The sequence below is a fragment of the Metschnikowia bicuspidata genome (genome assembly GCF_001664035.1).
Source record: "Metschnikowia bicuspidata var. bicuspidata NRRL YB-4993 chromosome Unknown METBIscaffold_2, whole genome shotgun sequence".
Classification (NCBI taxonomy): Eukaryota; Fungi; Ascomycota; class Pichiomycetes; order Serinales; family Metschnikowiaceae; genus Metschnikowia; species Metschnikowia bicuspidata.
Genome location: NW_017387732.1, coordinates 1,975,108 through 1,993,534, shown reverse-complemented (window position 1 = coordinate 1,993,534; position 18,427 = coordinate 1,975,108). Strand labels below are relative to the sequence as shown.

Sequence of the window (18,427 nt, the reverse complement as noted above, 5' to 3'; positions counted from 1 at the left end):
GTAACACAGTCATCTCCTCCTTAAACGAGGTTATCATTGACCTCAAGCTTTTACTTTTGCAAAGCAGACCAACAATTTGTTAAACAAAGCGAATGTTGAAAATACATATGATAGTGAACGAGAAGGGTGAGACTTATATGATCAGGAAAAATGATTTGGAAGTAGGCGTTATACTCCTTGTGCTAGTCTGAAAATCCGGGTAGATAAGATATTTATAGCTATCTGCTGATCTCATTCAAGATACTCAGCATCATGAATATGGCAACAGGTAGCAAATTACGACATTGAATTTCTGTTCACAAAGAGAAAGCCTAGGAAGGAATGCTCTGTGACGGCCCAAATTCCTATGCTGATTGTGGTCTATATATAAATATTCGTCCTTATAATCAAAATGATACAGGATGATACATGTACGCTGCTTGAAAGTTTAAAGAATCTACGGAAATTCTCGCCGCTGCATGTAAAGCAAGGGCATGCATTATAGACTAGTTTTTGGATTCTGCTTATGAGGTTTTCGGCTAATCGTGGAACTGAATAATTCTTAGACTCAAAAAAAAGGCAAACTCAATTCTGGGCATATTTTCAGTCCGAAAAAAATGCTTTTCGTTGCCTGATTCAAAAAGCTCGTCAGCCAATAGTATTCCAAAAAAGACTGATCAATGAACTGACACTTTGCAATATATGCATAAAAATATGCATAACACAAGCTTGACCGGCTCAATAACAAAAGCGACGCAGCTTTAATACCAGTCATGAAGAAAACAATCGGAATTAGGGAAATTCAAAGGACGGGAGAAATCTTTGGGGACGTCATGCTGAAGGCACGAAAAAAGACAAAAATAACTGATAGAAAGCAAAAAGAAAAATGTTGTCAACTACATTTGGCAATATGGAAACTAGCACCGAGTACTAAACGATCTTCAAAGCCGTTAGTTCTGTGGTGACGCAGGGGAAATGTCAATCGTAATTTCGTGACACTAGCGGGCTCAAAGAAACCAAATACGACGTTGCATCTAACATCAGTACTGTTTCAACCGACATCCCGGACCTACCCCTTGTCAACTGCACATATCTTATGTATCGTCAGCACATGCAGTTATGAACAAAATGATAGGAGTACCTGCGGATTTCAAGTTCCCGCAGGAGTAGAAAATTCCCTTCAACTAGAGACCCTCGTGAAAAATCGTACCGGACATGAAGTAAGTAAGGTCCTTTTTGGATTTTCCTGGCATCTATAAAAATCACAAGATTCAAAACACAGTCTTCAAAGACCCAGATGGCTTACCTGCACATCCATCGGAACGTGAGCACATGTGACAGTATTGATTGGAATTGACGTATTAGTTGCTCTGGTTCTTCTTTTGCGCCATTAGTACATCTTGCGGTAGACGAATAGCCGTGGCGGTGATGGTAATGTACTCCGACTCTGAGCCGTCTAGTATATCTGGACTATATATATCGAAGCTTTTGGGCACGACTAATGCCGCCAAGTGTTTATCGAGAATAGAAGACCAAAACTGGCACTCCTTTCAAGAACCTGCGAGCCTTCCTAATATAAGAAATTCGACCACACAAATCAAGGGCTAGGGTCAGCATACTGCCAAACAAAAATGCTCAAGAACAATGAAAGGGCAAGACGCGCGCAAGAACACCCGTCTACTGACTGCATGTCCTAGGCTCCTGTACATAGGTTCTTCCCCGCGCTGCTTCAGTTAAACGCGCAGTCATGTCCGTCAACATCAGCAAGTTTCTAACTTATTTAGATACCCCGGCTGCCCCGGTTCCAAATCCTCCTAAGAAACCTCACTTGATGAACATCATGAGTGACAAAGACCAGATAGACGATTTCGCCTCGCTTTTTCTTCCGGACCTCTTGAATGGCGCTGATTCGCAAGACGACCCGCCGCTACCCGCCGGGTCACGTGACCATGTTTCCCCTGCCGCCAGCTCCACCAGCTCTGGAAGTCTTCTCCGCTTCTTTGAGGCATCGCAGCAAAACGGTGTTTTGGCCCCGCTTGCAGAAATGACGCCGCCTCTCCGTTCAGCTCCCAAACCGATCCAAAACTTCGGGCACGTGACGCGTCATGTGACGCCACAAAACCCTGGTCACGTGCCGTACCACGTGACCCCTGTACCAGCTTCTGCCGCCGGTGGCCATAACGTCTTCGTGCCGCCTTTCCACGACCCTTCTGATACCGCCAGATATCGGGCGGAGCCCAGTGTCCCCCTGAGCAATGCATTCATGAAATTCACCACTCCTGGGCTTCCCGGAATGGATCAGAATCTCATCCTGGAGATGCCCCTGGATACTGATCTCACTCCCACGGCCAGCAGCTTCAGTCACAACCTTCTGTCGTTTCTGAGCCTCGACATGGGCTACATGCTGCACTATATGGATCCTTCGCTCTCTGAAGCTGCATCCGTGCATCTCCGAAGGCCCTGTCAGTACCCCTTAGCACAATTCCAACACGATTATAACACAACAACTCAAGGTCAGTATGATCCTACCGCCTGGGCTTCCACAGTGGAGCCTGCCACGCTCAATAAGGGCCTGCTAGAGCCACAACAGGGAATCCGCTACTCGCCACATGGCTCTGGTGGCTTAGACATGTCTAATGCCGAAATCTTAGGTGAGACAGGGCCTGTAGGCCGTGTTTCGAAAGATCGACGTGTCAAGACAGAAACATCCGGTACTTTTGGCCACAAGACTAGCAAGCAGCCAAAAACCCCACTCTCGCAGCAAAAACCAGACAGCCTGGTAGTCTCGCCAATCACTGTAGACTATTCCGACAGCGCATTGGACCAGCTTGTGGACCTAAAACCAATGCAGCCAATTACCGCTAGCCAGCCAGTAACCTCGGGCCAAGTTCCTGTCAAATTTTGTCTACAGGGCTTCCTCAATGGTCGTCTTCTTTCCAACGACCAGGACAACTATAACTACATCTTTCTGTCAGTTGGCACGGTTCATCCTAACCAAGTGTACCAGCCGCAAGTTATCTCGTGTTACAGGCGTAACTTCATTAACCTACATCTATGCTTTCATATTGACTCGCCATCAACAAGCATGACAATTGGCGAGGAGAAGATTCTTCGCTTGCGTGTGGCGGTGAGTGCGATCACCGACAAAGACAAAGCGGAACAAGTGGCGCTTTTGGCCAATGAACATCGAACAGACCCTAAGGATGCGCGAAAGGCTGGAGACAGCTTGGAGGTGGAGCGTATTGGTACTTCTCATACAATAAATGTGGCCCAGTGCAAGCGCAAATCAGTCTGGAAGGTCAAGAAGTTACAGTTTAAAAGTGCGACCGCGAACAGTACAAACCTTGTATTTCAAACCTACTACAGGTTCTTGGTCCAAGTCTTTGCCGAGACCTCTACGGGCAGCCACGTCATTGAGGAATTGGCAAGTAGCCCAATCATCGTGCGCGGCCGCAATCCATCGTTCTACCACTCGAAAAATGACATATTAATCAAAGCAAAGTCACCTGGAATTGCTGCGAGCTTTGGTCACGCGGGCTTCGCTGAAACTTTAGTCTCTGATGATCTTGCTGGCCAAGAGTCAAATCCCACCAGCGAAATAAGCACAATGGCAACCGCACAAAAAAATTCTATGGATGGGAGTGCAATTCAGGAAATGAAGCAGGAATCACGAAGTCCTGATTTGTTACTAAAACCTGATACACCTTGTTCCGAGAGAGAATCTGCACGAAGCGATCACACACACACGAGCGATGATGAGAATGAGCCCGTCGATATTTCCAAGTCGAAGGAGGAAAATCGCGTATTTCAAGCGCCCCGTGATCTTCAAAAGATTCTAGACTCTTTGAGCGAGAAGAAATCCGACAAATATCATTATTTTCCAATTCTGAGCGTGTACTACTTGCCTCCCATCAACGTGGTATATTTTCCGCATGCAGCTCACCACACAGAATCAACAAGCGCCCCAGAAGATGCATCAACGACAGAGTCTGTGAATATACACACCCCAGACAGCAATTCAGGAAATGAGCGTAAAGCGAATTCGAAGGTTTACTTTCGATGAACTTTGCATAGAATATAGGGGCAGGTCATTAAAAATGGTTGAACTAATCACCTGTCAGTGTCTAGCTTTCCATGAATTGCTGTCAACAGTGGCTCATGAGATTATGCTTCTACCGATGGAGCCTGCTCACAGTGGGGATATGTGTGAGATTTAGTCAGGGAAATTTGTTTGTAATTCATCAACTTCTACTTTCTAACGTAATTTAATGTCGCATCAGAAGCAGTGACATATGTATCTCAAAAGTTGCCGCCAGCCAACAATCAACTAATGAGGTTTAGCAGAGACGAACCCTGGTACATGGATTCTATTGCAAGCAACTTCATAAAAAGCTCTTTCTCAATACAGGCATCAGAGCTAGCTTATTCGAATCAGGCCGAGGATTCTCCCAAGTACCAAGCCTTCTTCGCGTTTGATCGCTTGTTTACCTAGTCACTTTTTGCACATAAAAACTCGTCCTTATCTAACCTTCTCTGATAGCTATACTCAGATTGGAAAGAGCTGTACATGACATCTGGGTGGTTTGTCACATCTGCAGAATAAGCGCACACGTCTTCAGGAATCAAGACTTTTGCCCGCTTGGCCCCCGCAGCAGCAGCGTCAGCCAAAAGCTGCACCTGACACGATTTTTCCATGAGCATGAACAAATACGCAGCTTCGTCCACTGTCTTTCCCATTGTGAGTAGCCCATGGTTTTGCAAAATAACGGCCCGTGCACCGCCAGCTGCATCGGCGATTTCCTGGCCCTCGTCGCCTTCGATTGCTACTCCCCCGAAATTCTTGTACACGGCCTGTGTGTTGTAAAAAACACATGCATCCTGGTTCAACATCTCAATTGGTTGGCCGAACGCAGAGTACGCCTTGCCGTAAACTGAATGTGCATGGCATGCCGCGTTGATATCGGGCCTGGCCTCTTGTAACGACAGATGTATGGCAAACCCTGCCGCATTGATGGGTGCCTGATTCCCATCAGGCAAAATATTGCCCTTGCGATCAACATGCACCAAATCGGCGGGACTTATCATGGCAAAGTGCACTCCCAATGGATTGATGAAGAATGTGGTCGGATCTACTGGGTCTCTCAATGATATATGTCCTGCCTCGCCCTCACTGTAACCAAAACGGGCAAAAACACGAAATGCCGCCGACGCATGTTCAAGCATCCATCTGCGTTGTTCATACTTATCACCGAACGTGGGGGGCACGTGGGGGTTGGCCCCCCCTTTGGACATGTTATTTGCGCCTGCAGACTCAATCTTATATCCTTTTGCTGTGATGGCTTGATCTGCAGATGGCGACATTATTGGGGATATAAGACGAAGAATGCAGAGGAAGAAGGAGAGCTTTTGTATTAGAACGGAGGCTAGTATATGAAGGCCGGCTAGCGATGGAAAAGGCGGGCCGAGCTGGCATCGCGTTTCCTCATTAGGAAACCCGGGCACTATCTGGACAGCAGACAGAGCCGTATTTGGAAATACGCGCGGACGTGGCGCGGTAATAACCAGATGCGATTGGTCTCTCTTCATTTGCAACATATACTTGAATTCATGCTCTAGTAAAGCATGCATTATAGGTGCCGGTAAATATTTCATCCTTATAATTTTCAGCTGGCTTGTGCGCATTGCATGTTTTCACTTGAAACCAATCGTGGCTTTTTTATCAAGCACCGATCTTCTTGCGCTCCCGAGAATTCAATCTGCGCCTGTCTGGGGCCAGGTATTTTTTGAACTTTTTTTTTTGCCTTTAATTGAAAGTGTTTTTCATTGCCTGACTACAGTGCAGTATGTTGTCAATTACATATTCATGTCGTCATGAACGTGTGAGTCATTCTCTCCGTCATAGGTCCAGTCGCGTATATTGTCACCTTGCGAGCATCCCTTGGAGTCAGGTTGAATAAACTCTCTTTTTGCATCTGGTTTGATGCAGACGGCCAAGTATTTATGACTTTACAGCTGGATTTTCAGCCACGTTTTTTATAGCGAAAGTACTCGATAATACCTCTGGCACCTCTAGCCCCAAATTCTTGGGTGTTCAATGATGAATGAGGCACACTTTCATGGTATGTTTTCACACATAAAATCTAAGTCAACGGGCTTTTGCCTTTTGTTCTACTGGAGAAATCTGTTCTCTGTGAGCCCTTAGGACACATGCGTTAGTATTTAACAAAGATATCGCTCCAACCAAACACCCCAATGAACGCTGTTAAGAGCTGATGGTTTGATAGTTAAATGTGGTCTTTCGAATGGTCAAATTCTACTTCATAGACAACCATGCGCCTAGAACTGATTTCAACTCCTAAAGGACTCTGTCCGTACTTTGCAAACATGTCTCTTCAGACGAGCGCCTTTTTTGAGCAGCTTTTCTTTAACATCCAATTTGCGTTTCCGGAAAAGAGATGATTTTATCAGCTTTGCATTTGATGAACTATAGCATACAAAGTTTAACAATAAAGCTTCGTGAAGTAGTATTCAGATTATCACACTCAGATGTCTGACTCTGTATTGCTCTAGTACTTCAGTATTTGACAAGTCCTAACGGTCCAGGGCTGGGTCATTCAAAGCGTGTGCAATGGATATTTGAATGTTTGTGTTCTTTTACATAATATTTTCACCCAACATTTTTACCTGGCTCTATTTGAAGAAAGCTACTATTTCAGTGAGTAAGGCTTCCTGGATACCTTATCTGAAGCAAAGTCAGCTTGAAAAAATAGATTTCTTTTCACTTTTAAGCAACATATTTCTAGCAGCATCTCACATTTTCTGACTAAAAGGATGAAAGTACTAGCAAGGCGTTACTCCTCTAGTTGTGCCTCGAAGTCCTCATGAAAGAACATACCTGGATCTTGAGTTGTTCGGATCGACGTCTCATTCAATAGTAAACCCTGGAGTACCTTTCGATTATTATTCTTTTGCTATGGTTCAAAAACTGATAAGTCGTTTTTTGAACTCCCTTTCCTTGAGAATTTGCTTTCATATCCCGGTAAATCCTTGCAGTCATGAGTATCTCCTGTATATCATTACTTCGTGGACATAGAACAATTTGACGTAGGACTGCATGTCATGCTTCGAATCCCGTGTGCAGGAAAGGGGTACTACCATCTAATGGCGGATAGGTCCACGTTGGGAAAGAGCTGCAATTGTCAGTCGATTTAGAGTCCAGTCCAGCAATTTATCGGAATCGTTAGCTTTATATCAAGATCGCTAGATTCATACGGCAGCCAGTGAACAGGCGAAAGTTGCCAATCTTGATAATCTTCAGTCACGGGGGAGGTCGAAACCCATCGAAGTCACATTTTTATAGAAGAGGTTTAGTGCTTAGGTTTGTTCGGCTGAATCAATGGATTGGAATAACTCACCTGGTGTTTCAATTGCTATGATAAGATTGCGCTTCGCGCTTATGATAACGCGAGGCTCAACGCGCATTAGTCGTCTTACCTAAAACGGCAATATGGGGCTCGCTGATAAAGACGACATGTGATATATAATACGATATGAGCTTCTTCGTTGATCATGACCAGCAAAAACAATCAGAAGGATCTTTCCTCTTGTGTTATTTGTGAAAGCCAGGTCACGAAAATCGTCTTTTCACCATGTTGAACAAGCCCTGGGAGAAGCCCTCGGAGAAGCTGAGTGCTACCTATGAAATCTCAAGCATACCATCGTTTGAAGACGAAGGTATAAAGAAAAATGTCGTTGGACTTGATCTTTTCGAGCATGCGGACGAGATTTCTGACGAGGAGATGCAGGCCGAATTGACCCGCATCAGACGCAAGGTCGACTGGCGCATCATGCCGGTGCTCTGTATCACCTATACGCTCCAGTTTCTTGACAAGTTGAGTTTGAACTATGCCTCGGCATACTCCTTGAAATCCGACTTGGGTCTTACTGGCCAGCGGTACTCTTGGGTGGCCGCCATCTTCAATTTTGGCTACTTGTTTTGGGCGTTTCCTTCCAATTGGATCATCCAGAAAGTGCCCGTAGCCAAGTACACGTCGGTGATGTTAGTGGTATGGGCAATAATTTTGATTTGCCACATTGCCGCCACCAACTATGCGGGCATGTTGGCGTTGCGTTTTATCTTGGGCATGTTCGAAGCAGGAATCTCGCCTACGTGCATGATGATATGCGGTATGTTCTACTCCAAAAACGATCAGCCTTTTCGCATGTGCACCTTCTTGAGTTGCAACGGGATTGCCACTGTTCTTGGCGCGCTTCTTGGATTTGGGCTTGGCCATGCAGACGGCGGCTCGCTCCAGTCGTGGAAATTGATTTTCTTGACTATTGGGCTCATGAATCTAGTATGGGCCGTGGGCTTCTTTTTCTTGACACCCGACTCGCCCGCCACGGCCGGTTTTCTTACAGAACGAGAACGCACTATTCTAATCAAGCACATATCCGAAAACGACCAGGGTGTCAAGGACCAACGGTTCCTCTGGCCACAGGCCTTGGAGGCCATGAAAGATGTGCAAGTTTACATCTTCAGTTTGATTGGCTTGGCATGCGGCGTCATCAATGGTGGTGTGTCCAATTTCCAGTCGTCGTTGATTGCCGGATTTGGCTTTGGTCCTTTGGCTACCACTGCTTTGCAAATGCCCACGGGTGCCATTGAGTTTGTGGTAGTTTTTGCTTGTGGGCTTATTGCCTTGAAAGTGCCCAACACACGGTGCATTATATTCTGTGGTCTTTGCGTGCCTGGATTGGCGGGCTTGATAGGCATTCACTTGATTGAGAACAACAGCTGGGCGCTGGTGGGGTGCACATGGCTTCAATATATCATTGGCGGGCCAGTGATTTTGAGTTGGATATTCATCAATGCCAACATTGCAGGAAGCACTAAGAAAACGGTGACCAGTGCTCTTTGGTTCATGTTTTATGCCGCTGGAAATATCACGGGTGCCAATATCTTTTTTGCCGAGGAGTCGCCTGATTACACCAGCGCGATGATCGGGCTCATGACCTCATATTCGGGCATGATTGCGCTCGGAATTGGCTACTACTTTCTTTGCAGATGGCGGAATGCCAAGCGAGAGCAGGAGCAGGGTGAATATACGGAAAAGATCAAGAAGCAGGCGATGCTTGACGGATTTGCTGGTATGACTGACTTCGAAAACAGAGGCTTTAGATACTCTTTATAGGTCAATCTCCAACTGCTTGACTCTTCTTTAATTTAAACCAATTCTTATGCGCTTACTGAGATACTTTCAATCCTTGAGCTGTACAAGGCAAGAATTGGTGTACTTGGTGCTTGTTTCAAAAGGCCAAACAGTCAATTCAAAATATGAGCCACAGTTTATCAGTTTATTTTTCAGGGGAGAACGTTGGAAAGTAAATGTCATCGTCCCATAGGAAATGTTTTCCTGAAGGCCCGTGGCCATAGTTTATTTGACAAGGCGACAATACCAAGAAAGGTTTTTCTTTATAGCTTTTCGTTACTGGGGTTTTACATCTCTCCAGTGACACCCTATAATATGATGTTTCTCAAAAAAAAATGTCTTTGCCTCCTGGTCCCTAAGCAAGTGAACCCTGCGAACAATTTTAACAAACCAATTGAGGTTTCTTGAATTTTTTTTATTTTTTGGTAGATTTATCTGATTAAAGGAGCAAAACTATTTAATAATATGGACGGTCCTCTTGGCCCGTATCTGTTCACGTATTGGAGATTACGTCATCGGCTCCTAGGATAGGTCTCCTGTAGTAGTCGCTTCAACTCGGATGGTTGGAGCGGTTTTCCTGCGACTCGCCACGCCTTCTGGTGTATACCTTAAAAATCGTGAAGACGAACCAATTTAATTTTGTTAAGTTCCCCAAGTTTTCAATCTTGTAGTATAGGGCACGAGATAGGGAAATATAGACGGTCAATTCTCCTGCATAACATGGCTTTGTAAGTGGGGAAAGAGGGTATGAAGTGATGGTAGTTTGCCAGGTCCTCTACCTTGAGTTTCTTTGGGATATTTGAAGGAACTATCTTGCAGGTTGGGTTCAGGTGCTTGCCTTTAATGCTTTGGCTCTCATTAATTCTGAGCGTCTAAGATTTCGAGTTTCAGTTTCTAGTCTTCTTTCCCTACTGTCTTGCCCAAATATTACCACTCCATCAAAACTTTTATGTTACAGGCTCAAGTTGTCTCTTAACTACGAGTAGATAGGTTTATAGATAGTTCAGCCTCCGTGAATGGGCCTAAACTATCTGTAGTACTCTTGATGTCTAAAAAGTGTTGTCCTTCTTCTCTGGGGATCTCTTATCCTGACACTCCTTTATAGTTCTGAAACGTTCTATACAGTAGGTGAGGGGTAACCCTTATCAGGAATGTTTGGACTCTCTGTCCCTCGTATTATACAGGACTATCTAACTTTATCATGTTTTTATTATCATAGCATACAGGAAATTCGAATAAGGCTCTGTGGCCGAGCGGTCTAAGGCGGCAGACTCAAGTTCTGTTATCGTAAGATGCGCGTGTTCGAATCACGCCGGAGTCATTTTTTGCTTTTTACGACACGATGGAAGTTGTGCCAAGAGTATTGGAAGATATCCTCTCCAAACAAGAGGGTTTTTTTATAACTTGAATATGTTTATGTGGAGGTGAATGTGTCCCGTGTCGAGTAACAAAATCAAATTGGTTAGTCACCACGATTTTCAAGGTTTACACCAGAAGGCGTGGCGAGTCGCAGGAAGACCGCTACAACCATCTGAGTTGAAGCGACTACTACAGGAGACCAATCCTAGAAGTCGATGAAGTAATCTCTAATACGTAAACAGATACGTGCCAAGAGGACCGTCCAGGCCGTGATCAACGGAAGGGGACGGGTCGAGTTTCGACTCATGGTACTTAGCTGGGAGCTGTTTAAAGGTTTTTTATATATATTACTCATATAGTTTTGCCCCTTTAATCAGATGAATCTACCAAAAAAAAAAGCATATACTTGCCACGAGCCCAACACAGGCTTCGTGCATTGCATTCATCTATGTAGTAGCCACATTTAAAAGAGACCGCTTCCTTCAAAAGCTGCCTCCACCAAAGCTACTTCCCAGAAAGCCTACTTGTTCTCGGCTCCGTAGGCCCGCGTAGCGTACTTGCCGTCAATCACAATCAAGTCCTGGGCACGGTAGTCAAACTTCTTCGAGAAGTAGCTCTCCAAAATATCCCTGGTGCCCGCCGCGTAGCGGGCCTGGGCGTCGATGGAGGTGCCGCTCACGTGAGGCGTCATGGCATTGCCCCCGCCATACTTGTTTCTAAACGATCTCCAAGGGTGGCTGTCGGGCGCCGGCTGGGGGTACCATACGTCTCCCCCATAGCCCCGGAGCTTGCCCAGGCTGACGGCGTCCGCCACGTCCTGCTCCACGCAGATGGCGCCACGGGCCGTGTTGACCAACCACGCACCGTCCTTCATGTGGCTGATGAGCTCCTTGTTGAACAAGCCCTTGGAGCCCTCGTGCAAGGGGCAGTTGATGGTCACCACGTCGGCTTGCGCAAGCATGTCCTCAAGCTTCTCGACGCGCTGCACAATGTCGCCGTGGCCGTTGAACAACTCGGACGCGGCATTGAGCTTGTCCACGGCCGCCCGCGGCAAGTCCTGGTAGTCGAAGTACAAGAGCTTCTTCGGGTTGAAGGCCACCAAGCGTTCCAAGACGCGGTAGCCAATGCGGCCCGCGCCCACGGTGGCCACCACCTTGCCCTCCAAATCGTAGGTGTCCTTGGCGACGGCGGCAATGTCCCAGCCGCCCTGCATGGCCTGCTCGTGCGCCGGCACGAAGTTGCGGACCAAGTCCAAGATGGTCATCATCACGTGCTCCGCCACGGACTGCACGTTGGACCCCGTGACCTCGGCCACGGTGAGTTTGTGCTCGTTGGCGGCGGCCAAGTCCACGTGATCCGAGCCCACGCCGGCGGTGATGCACAATCTCAAGTTGGGCGCCTGCTCGATGCGCTCCCGCGAGATGTACGCGGGGTAGAACGGGGTGGTGATGACGATCTCGGCGCTGGCCAAGAGCCGGTCCACTTCCGAGCCGCCAATGGGGTCTTTGGACGTGGTGCACACCAAGTCGTAGCCGTTCAGCTCCACGAAGTCGCGGATGCCGAGCTCGTTTTCAATGCACCCAAGAAGCTTGGGCTCCTGGCGCGCGTGGTGGGCGCCCTCGTAGAGAACAAGCAACACGGTTGGTTTTGGCATGGCGACAGGCGGGTTTGTAGGGGCAGATTCGGGGTTTAGTGTAGGCTCGACGGAAAGGGCGAGCAAGAAGATGGAGGCTGGACGTGAAGAAACGTGGCACGGCCCGCGCTTTTATAGGCCAGGGCAAGCGCGGGTGTTTGGGTGTGTGCGAGGCGTCGAGGCATTTGTTTTGCTTATGCGAGGCATTTTTGGCGTTTTTCCGGAACCGCCTGTGGTGCACGGAGAAGAGTGCCTGCTACCCCAGATTTGCGAGGCTTTAGGCTCTGTCAAACCGGGGCATTTCGCAGCCCGCACCCGGCAGCTGCTGCTGCACGGCGCACGGCGCGCGGGCTGCGTGCAGGCCGCCTACTCCGCTTTGCTCTCTCGACGCAGGAACATGCATTTCGACTGCGTGACCTTGCCCTCTACTCTGCTAGGCCAAGTTAATGATGAGCAGTTGGGGCCACGGATTCTTTTGGGGAGCATGATATCTGCCTGACTTTGTCTCTGGGTCCTCTGGATTGGGAAGGGCCGCTTTGTGGGCGTTTCTGCGCCACGTGCATTTAGTGGAGGTGGGCCATGATATCCATGGTTGAGTTGTTGCTTGCTGTGGCGAGCAAGTCTGACTAATGCTCTTCCGACAAGTCCCGTCGCAGCCAAAAAGTGGAGGGGGCGGGCCGATGACATTGCCGTCAACGTAGCACTTTTTGGCCAGAAGACGGTTTTTGCTGGCTTTTGGATTTTTGAAGAAGCTTTTAATACCGGGTTCCTTTTGCATGTTTGGTGCAGAGGTTTTCACATTGAAAGGATACATATGACATAATTTACAATTCACACAGCAAGGCCGCTAAATTCTACGAGGTCGTTGACTTCTGCAAAGCCCTTCAATACAACTTGTCCGTGCTGTTAATAGCACTCCACTGCTCTTTAGAAAGGGTGTTGATTTCTGGCAGCTCTGGCCAACGTCCCCTATTATACCCCGCGTGTCGGAACCGGCGGGCGCATTCAAATACACGTAGGATATGGGCCAGGGCACGTGACGAGCAGGCATTCCTCGATCTACTTTTGCAGTGGGTGTCACCAAGAAACAGGCGTTTCCAGCCCCGCGCAAAAATCAGACCGATGCAACAAGCTCCATGCAGCTCACTATACTACACGGGCCATGGCAACGCCTCCAGCCAGAACTACTTAACTTCAGTGCAGGGCGCTCGCACGCCTGTCGTCAGGCCCCACAACAAGTACCTAGAAAACTGATGTATTGAACCTGATGTTGATTGAGGCAACGAGTATGGAAACTATGAATATGTAATGTTTGATGAGACCCCCGTCCAGCGCCCACAAAGGAGCGCCGGGCAGCACGTCGCACATCGTCCAGTCGTTGCGTTCCGGTTAAATAAAATGGGTGCTTGGCGAAATGGAAGACACCCCGGATGACAAAGGATGAGGGATGCAACTAGTCGAAGGCCAATTGCTTTTTGATCTCGGCAATGGCAAGGCCGGGGTTCAAGCCCTTGGGGCACGTTCTCGAACAGTTCATGATGGTGTGGCATCTGTACAAGGACATGGAGTTCTGCAACATCTCTCTTCTGACCTTGGAGGCCTCGTCTCGCGAGTCAATCAACCATCTGTAAGCTTGCATCAACACCGCGGGGCCCAAGTATTGCTGCTGGTTCCACCAGTAGGAGGGGCAAGAGGTCGAGCAGCACGCACACAAAATGCACTCGTAGAGACCGTCCAACTTGGCGCGGTCCTCGACGCTCTGGAGGTTCTCCCTGCCGTCGGCGGGCTGCGTGTCTCTCTGCAAGTATGGCTGGATGGACTTGTATTGCTTGTAGAAGTGGGTCAAGTCGGGCACAAGGTCGCGCACAATGTACATGTGGGGCAATGGGTAGATCTTGGTGTCCTTGGCCGTGCTGGTGTCGATTCTGCACAAACATGCCAACGTGTTGGTGCCACCAATGTTCATGGCACACGAGCCACAGATACCCTCTCTACACGATCTTCTGAACGTCAACGTGGCGTCCTGCTCGTTTTTGATTTTCAACAAGGCGTCCAAAACCATGGGTCCACATTGGTTCAAGTCCACCTCGTAGGTCTGCATCTTGGGCTCGACTTCAGGGGTGTCGGGGTTCCAGCGGTAAATCTGGAATTTCTTGATTCTTTGCTCGGCGTTGGTGGCCAAGTTTCTACGAAGCACGGGCACACGTGCCACGGAGCGGAGCATGGATTTGAACATCGGATATAAAGTGAGGGGGATTGGAGAGAGAATAAAAAGGTGGCGGTTAAGACGAAGTGGATCCCAGGAAAAAACAGGGGGTAGGGAAATGCGTGCTTTAAGTGAGGAAAAGAAAGGCAGGCAAACAGCACCCGGAGTTGTCACTGCGCGGAGCCGCGTGTGCAGGATATTACCAAAAGCTTCCCATCTACGTGCGCGGTGATTGGCTGACCCCAGATATTTCTGAGGCGGCACGTGACCATGGTGGTGCTGGTGCGCTGCTCCCGGACCGAAGGCAAACCTTGCGGGTGGCAAGCTAATAAGCTTCGAGAAAAGAGGAGGAATTTGCTTGTAAATTTGGGATGGGGTCCAAAGATATATGCGTGTGGTTGTTTGCCTTTGTGTCCATCACAAATATAGCCAGGAGCCAGTTCTATGACCTAGGGACCTTCATTCGTAGTTAGTTTTCACCTTTCCCGCAACTGTGCAATATCACCTCTAAGTGCCTAGCCAGCTATTGGAATTAGCCATTGCAGATCGCGAGCCTGTGGATTTGAAGCCCACATGCTGATATGACTTGTGGGCAAATTGCGGTGACCTCACCTCGGGCTAGTCACGTGACGCGGCCCGGCGCTTCTCGGGTGCGATGCGTCTTGCATCGCGTGAGCAGATGCTGATCTTGAAATTGAGATATACATGACGCTTGGTTTGAGGGCAAGATTCGCGGCTTTTTCATCTTGTTGGAGCTCCTACTTGCAAAGTGCTGTGGCCCGCTCTGCTGTCATATATAGCGATTGCTGCAATTTGTTTCCGGGGTATATTTCGAAATCTGGGGTAAGTCACGTGAGGCAGGATCCATCGCGTCCTCTTGTTTTGGTATGGCTATAGTGCTGTATGCACCATGCTCAAATACTAAACCTGGTTATAAAAGCTTTAAGATGTCATTGATATGAGTTTCGATGTCTTCGTGCTTCAGTTTCGAACACAGAGCAAGGTTCAGAAATTCTCAGCTGAAAATTTTGGCTGAATAGGTCTTCATTGTTTGTGATTGACCAACTTGGATAATCTATAACTATGAAGAACCAATACTTCGAGTAAGACTTCCTGTTTGTGAGGTGTGATGAAAGATTAGACGAGTATCATCAGACTTCAAATCCAATTATCTGGTATTAAACTACAGAAACGAATATACAATACCGGTGAGCTGCATGCAATGCTACTATACGATATCTTGAATTCGAAGCAATAGAATTAAAGCTGTGTTTGGAAAACAGCTTAAGAAATGGCCATCATGGCCTAGGACATTGATGAATTTCATCTGAGCATTCGATTTGACACGAAGACTGGCTTGATGAATGTGAAATGACTTTTCTGAATAATTATATTCCGACCCCAGAATAAATCTAAGTTGCACTCTTTAAATAAGGTACACATGGCTCAAAACAAGCTGGTGATCTATGAAAAAAGATCAGATCTACTCCGCTTAAACCTTCGAATTCTAAATGCCCAAGAGATGTGAAATTCGTTTTAAATGGGTACCGCAAAGCCTCCATGCGAGCATATTTTGCTATAGATTCGGAACATTATCCATGAAACATCAATGGAATTGATCTTTCATAGTCGAAAAACGACAACTTTATTGATCTTCCATGATGAAAAAATACTGAGGCAATCAGAGTAATCAATGATCGTTAGTAGCCGGAGGATGCCACAAACTACATAAACCCACATATCAGTTTAGTGACATTTTTAATACACTGTATTAAAGCTTTGGCAAGCCGTGGTTCGTAGAAGCCGTTCGTTGCTGCTGAGTTTTAGGATGATAACATTGTTTAAACAGATCATACCGATCACGATTCTCTCCACTCGAGCCAGCACTCATCGTGAAATGGATGTGAAACGTACGCATCCTCCATTGTCATCATACTTTCGTCATCTTTCAGTCCTGGCAACGGCTTGCCAAGTTTGATGACCCCGCTTTTCTCTGCGGGCGTAACGTCACACCAAGCCGAGGATATCGCCAGCTCGTAGTGCCAGTATATGTTTGCCAATGCCAATTTGATCTCAATAAAAGCGAGGTTCATTCCAAGACACATGCGCACGCCTCGACCAAAAGGCATCATGTAACGTTGCATTTCCTTGACTCTGGCTTTATATTCGTCGGCCGACTCACTGCTTGTTTGCAACCATCTGTCGGGCAACCAATTGTCTGGATCAGAAAATATTTCTGGCACACGATGCATCAGGTATGGCTGGCACGAAATCTCTGTTCCGGGTGGAATAGAGACGGTTTTGCCTTTTATGTCCACACTGTAACATTTGTCTGTAACTCTGTAGTGGGATCCGGGCGGAGAATGCACCCGGAGATTCTCTTGCATCAAGGCTTCCAAAAATGGAAGCTGGTCGACGAGCTCCAAATCTTCGATGTATGCTTCCTTCGTACTCGGGGATCCAAATGCTTGGATGAGCTCGTCCCGAAGCCTGGCTTGTATTTTCTGATGCACCGGTCTTGAAAGCTCGTAGCACATATATGTCAACTGTGTGGACGTGGTATCATGGCCCGCAATGAGATTATCGCTTATGTTGGAATAAGCCTTCAGTGTTGAGAGTGCGCTTTTTCGGAACGTCTCTAGTGTGGTGAGGTTGCTTTCTGGAGCATTTTGGGAAGTGTGTTTCTCGGCACGTTCGTAAAGAGCCACCTGCCAATTTTCGATCTCGGTGCATGCATTGCGAATAGCAGAACCGGCAGCCCAGGCCCAAAACCGTGGCATTCTTGTGGTCCAGAACACCATGGACGACATTTTCCTGAGCTGGTCCACTATCGGCCTCTGCTTGGAATCCAGAAGGAGACTAGTTCCGTTTTCTTTGCCAAGCTCAAATGCTGCGACAACATCCATGGCTAAAGATGCAAATAGTAAGTGCACGTTGATGCCAACACCCGACTTTTTGTCCTTCTCGTGAGCCAAACCTACCGAAGGGGAAACAGTGGCAACTGAGTCCGGTTGCTGACCAAGTATTGAGGCCTTGTATATTTGGTGTACTAGTTCCCGGACCTTGCCAACGAGAATGTCTCTGGTCGTGTTTTTGGGGTTGAATATGGCAGATTTCAGGTATAGCCCCAGCACAATTTTCTTGTAGGCTAGGTGTCTGGCATTATCGGTCTCAGCAAACATGTTGACTTCACCATGAAACCTAAAACTCTCATAAAACTGCCCCTTGGGCATGTTCTTCACATATATGTTTTGGATGTGATTGGGGTCTCCATTGCAATTGACTGAAGTTGGAGTAAGAATCACAACAGGCCCGTATCTTTTGTGGAGTTCATGAACTCTTCCGACCCATTGGAATTTTCTCTGGGCTTGAAGCGAGGGAATCCGGGAGATTCTGTGCAAGTACGGACCTGGAACATATCTTAGGGGGGAGACAAAAAATGGATAGACAATTAAATTGTACACGACAAAAACCAACAAAGCCACAGACACAAGGGCCTGGTGGTGGCCTTGAATTTCAGTGTATACGCTTAGAAGGATTTCTGAAAGCATAGTTCTGATGGAATTCTAGGCTGAGACATCGACTTTATAGGCCTTGATTTGGGAACTGCCAGGTGGAAAAAAAAGAAGAATTGGTGTAGCGGGCAGCATCGATTCAGAAACAACAATGGATAAAGTTTCAATATGGCAGGTAAACGCCTATTGTTAAAAACCGCTCAATGAGTGTATGCATAGGCGCATATCGCAATTATTTGAAGTCTCACTAATCAGAGTCATTCCGAAATAACCATTGTTCAAATTTCAAGCCCGACCGAAACATAAACAGACATGAGAATATTTTCAAGCAGTATCGTTAAGATGTTCGATTTCGAGGCTTTCTAATGGTGGTACCAATTATTGGGCCCTGCGTGTAATTGTTCACTCAGGCCAGCATACATGACAATGAAGAGTCGTGTTGGCTCGAAGCACTAGCTTCCTTAGATTCAGTCTAGATTTCTGAACACGATACAGAAAATCATAAGAGTTGCAGTACTCTATT

The 18,427-nt window shown here is 47.2% G+C and overlaps 6 protein-coding genes and 1 non-coding gene across 7 annotated transcripts; 3 read left to right on the top strand and 4 right to left on the bottom strand.

Annotated features, from left to right (window-relative positions):
- Positions 1-1,726: 1,726 nt before the first annotated feature.
- On the top strand, positions 1,727-4,042 carry REP1 (Rep1p; the record flags this gene model as incomplete). The annotated part of the gene is made up of 1 exon (XM_018853952.1): positions 1,727-4,042. One exon carries the CDS (start codon positions 1,727-1,729, stop codon positions 4,040-4,042), a length of 2,316 nt encoding a protein of 771 aa, XP_018712944.1.
- Positions 4,043-4,467: 425 nt separating this feature from the next.
- METBIDRAFT_39767 (arad-like aldolase/epimerase) lies at positions 4,468-5,340 on the bottom strand (the record flags this gene model as incomplete). Its single annotated transcript, XM_018857173.1, has 1 exon — positions 4,468-5,340. One exon carries the CDS (start codon positions 5,338-5,340, stop codon positions 4,468-4,470), a length of 873 nt encoding a protein of 290 aa, XP_018712943.1.
- Positions 5,341-7,628: 2,288 nt separating this feature from the next.
- Positions 7,629-9,173, top strand: DAL7 (Dal7p; the record flags this gene model as incomplete). Its single annotated transcript, XM_018857132.1, has 1 exon — positions 7,629-9,173. One exon carries the CDS (start codon positions 7,629-7,631, stop codon positions 9,171-9,173), a length of 1,545 nt encoding a protein of 514 aa, XP_018712942.1.
- Positions 9,174-10,430: 1,257 nt separating this feature from the next.
- Positions 10,431-10,512, top strand: METBIDRAFT_t105. The gene has a single exon. It is a non-coding gene; the product is annotated as a tRNA-Leu (tRNA).
- Positions 10,513-10,911: 399 nt separating this feature from the next.
- On the bottom strand, positions 10,912-12,430 carry FDH1 (formate dehydrogenase (NAD+)). Its single transcript, XM_018855831.1, has one exon. The coding sequence runs from the start codon at positions 12,202-12,204 to the stop codon at positions 11,071-11,073; it is 1,134 nt and encodes a 377-aa protein (XP_018712941.1). The 5' UTR covers positions 12,205-12,430; the 3' UTR covers positions 10,912-11,070.
- Positions 12,431-13,636: 1,206 nt separating this feature from the next.
- SDH2 (succinate dehydrogenase iron-sulfur protein subunit) lies at positions 13,637-14,419 on the bottom strand (the record flags this gene model as incomplete). The annotated part of the gene is made up of 1 exon (XM_018857214.1): positions 13,637-14,419. One exon carries the CDS (start codon positions 14,417-14,419, stop codon positions 13,637-13,639), a length of 783 nt encoding a protein of 260 aa, XP_018712940.1.
- Positions 14,420-15,779: 1,360 nt separating this feature from the next.
- On the bottom strand, positions 15,780-18,059 carry ALK2 (Alk2p). The gene has a single exon (XM_018855830.1). The coding sequence runs from the start codon at positions 17,938-17,940 to the stop codon at positions 16,249-16,251; it is 1,692 nt and encodes a 563-aa protein (XP_018712939.1). The 5' UTR covers positions 17,941-18,059; the 3' UTR covers positions 15,780-16,248.
- Between the last annotated feature and the right edge of the window lie 368 nt (positions 18,060-18,427).

Excerpts from the sequence above, each read along its gene's own strand:
- FDH1 (XM_018855831.1), bottom strand. The coding sequence starts at position 12,204 with ATGCCAAAACCAACCGTGTTGCTTGTTCTCTACGAGGGCGCCCACCAC.
- ALK2 (XM_018855830.1), bottom strand. The coding sequence starts at position 17,940 with ATGCTTTCAGAAATCCTTCTAAGCGTATACACTGAAATTCAAGGCCAC.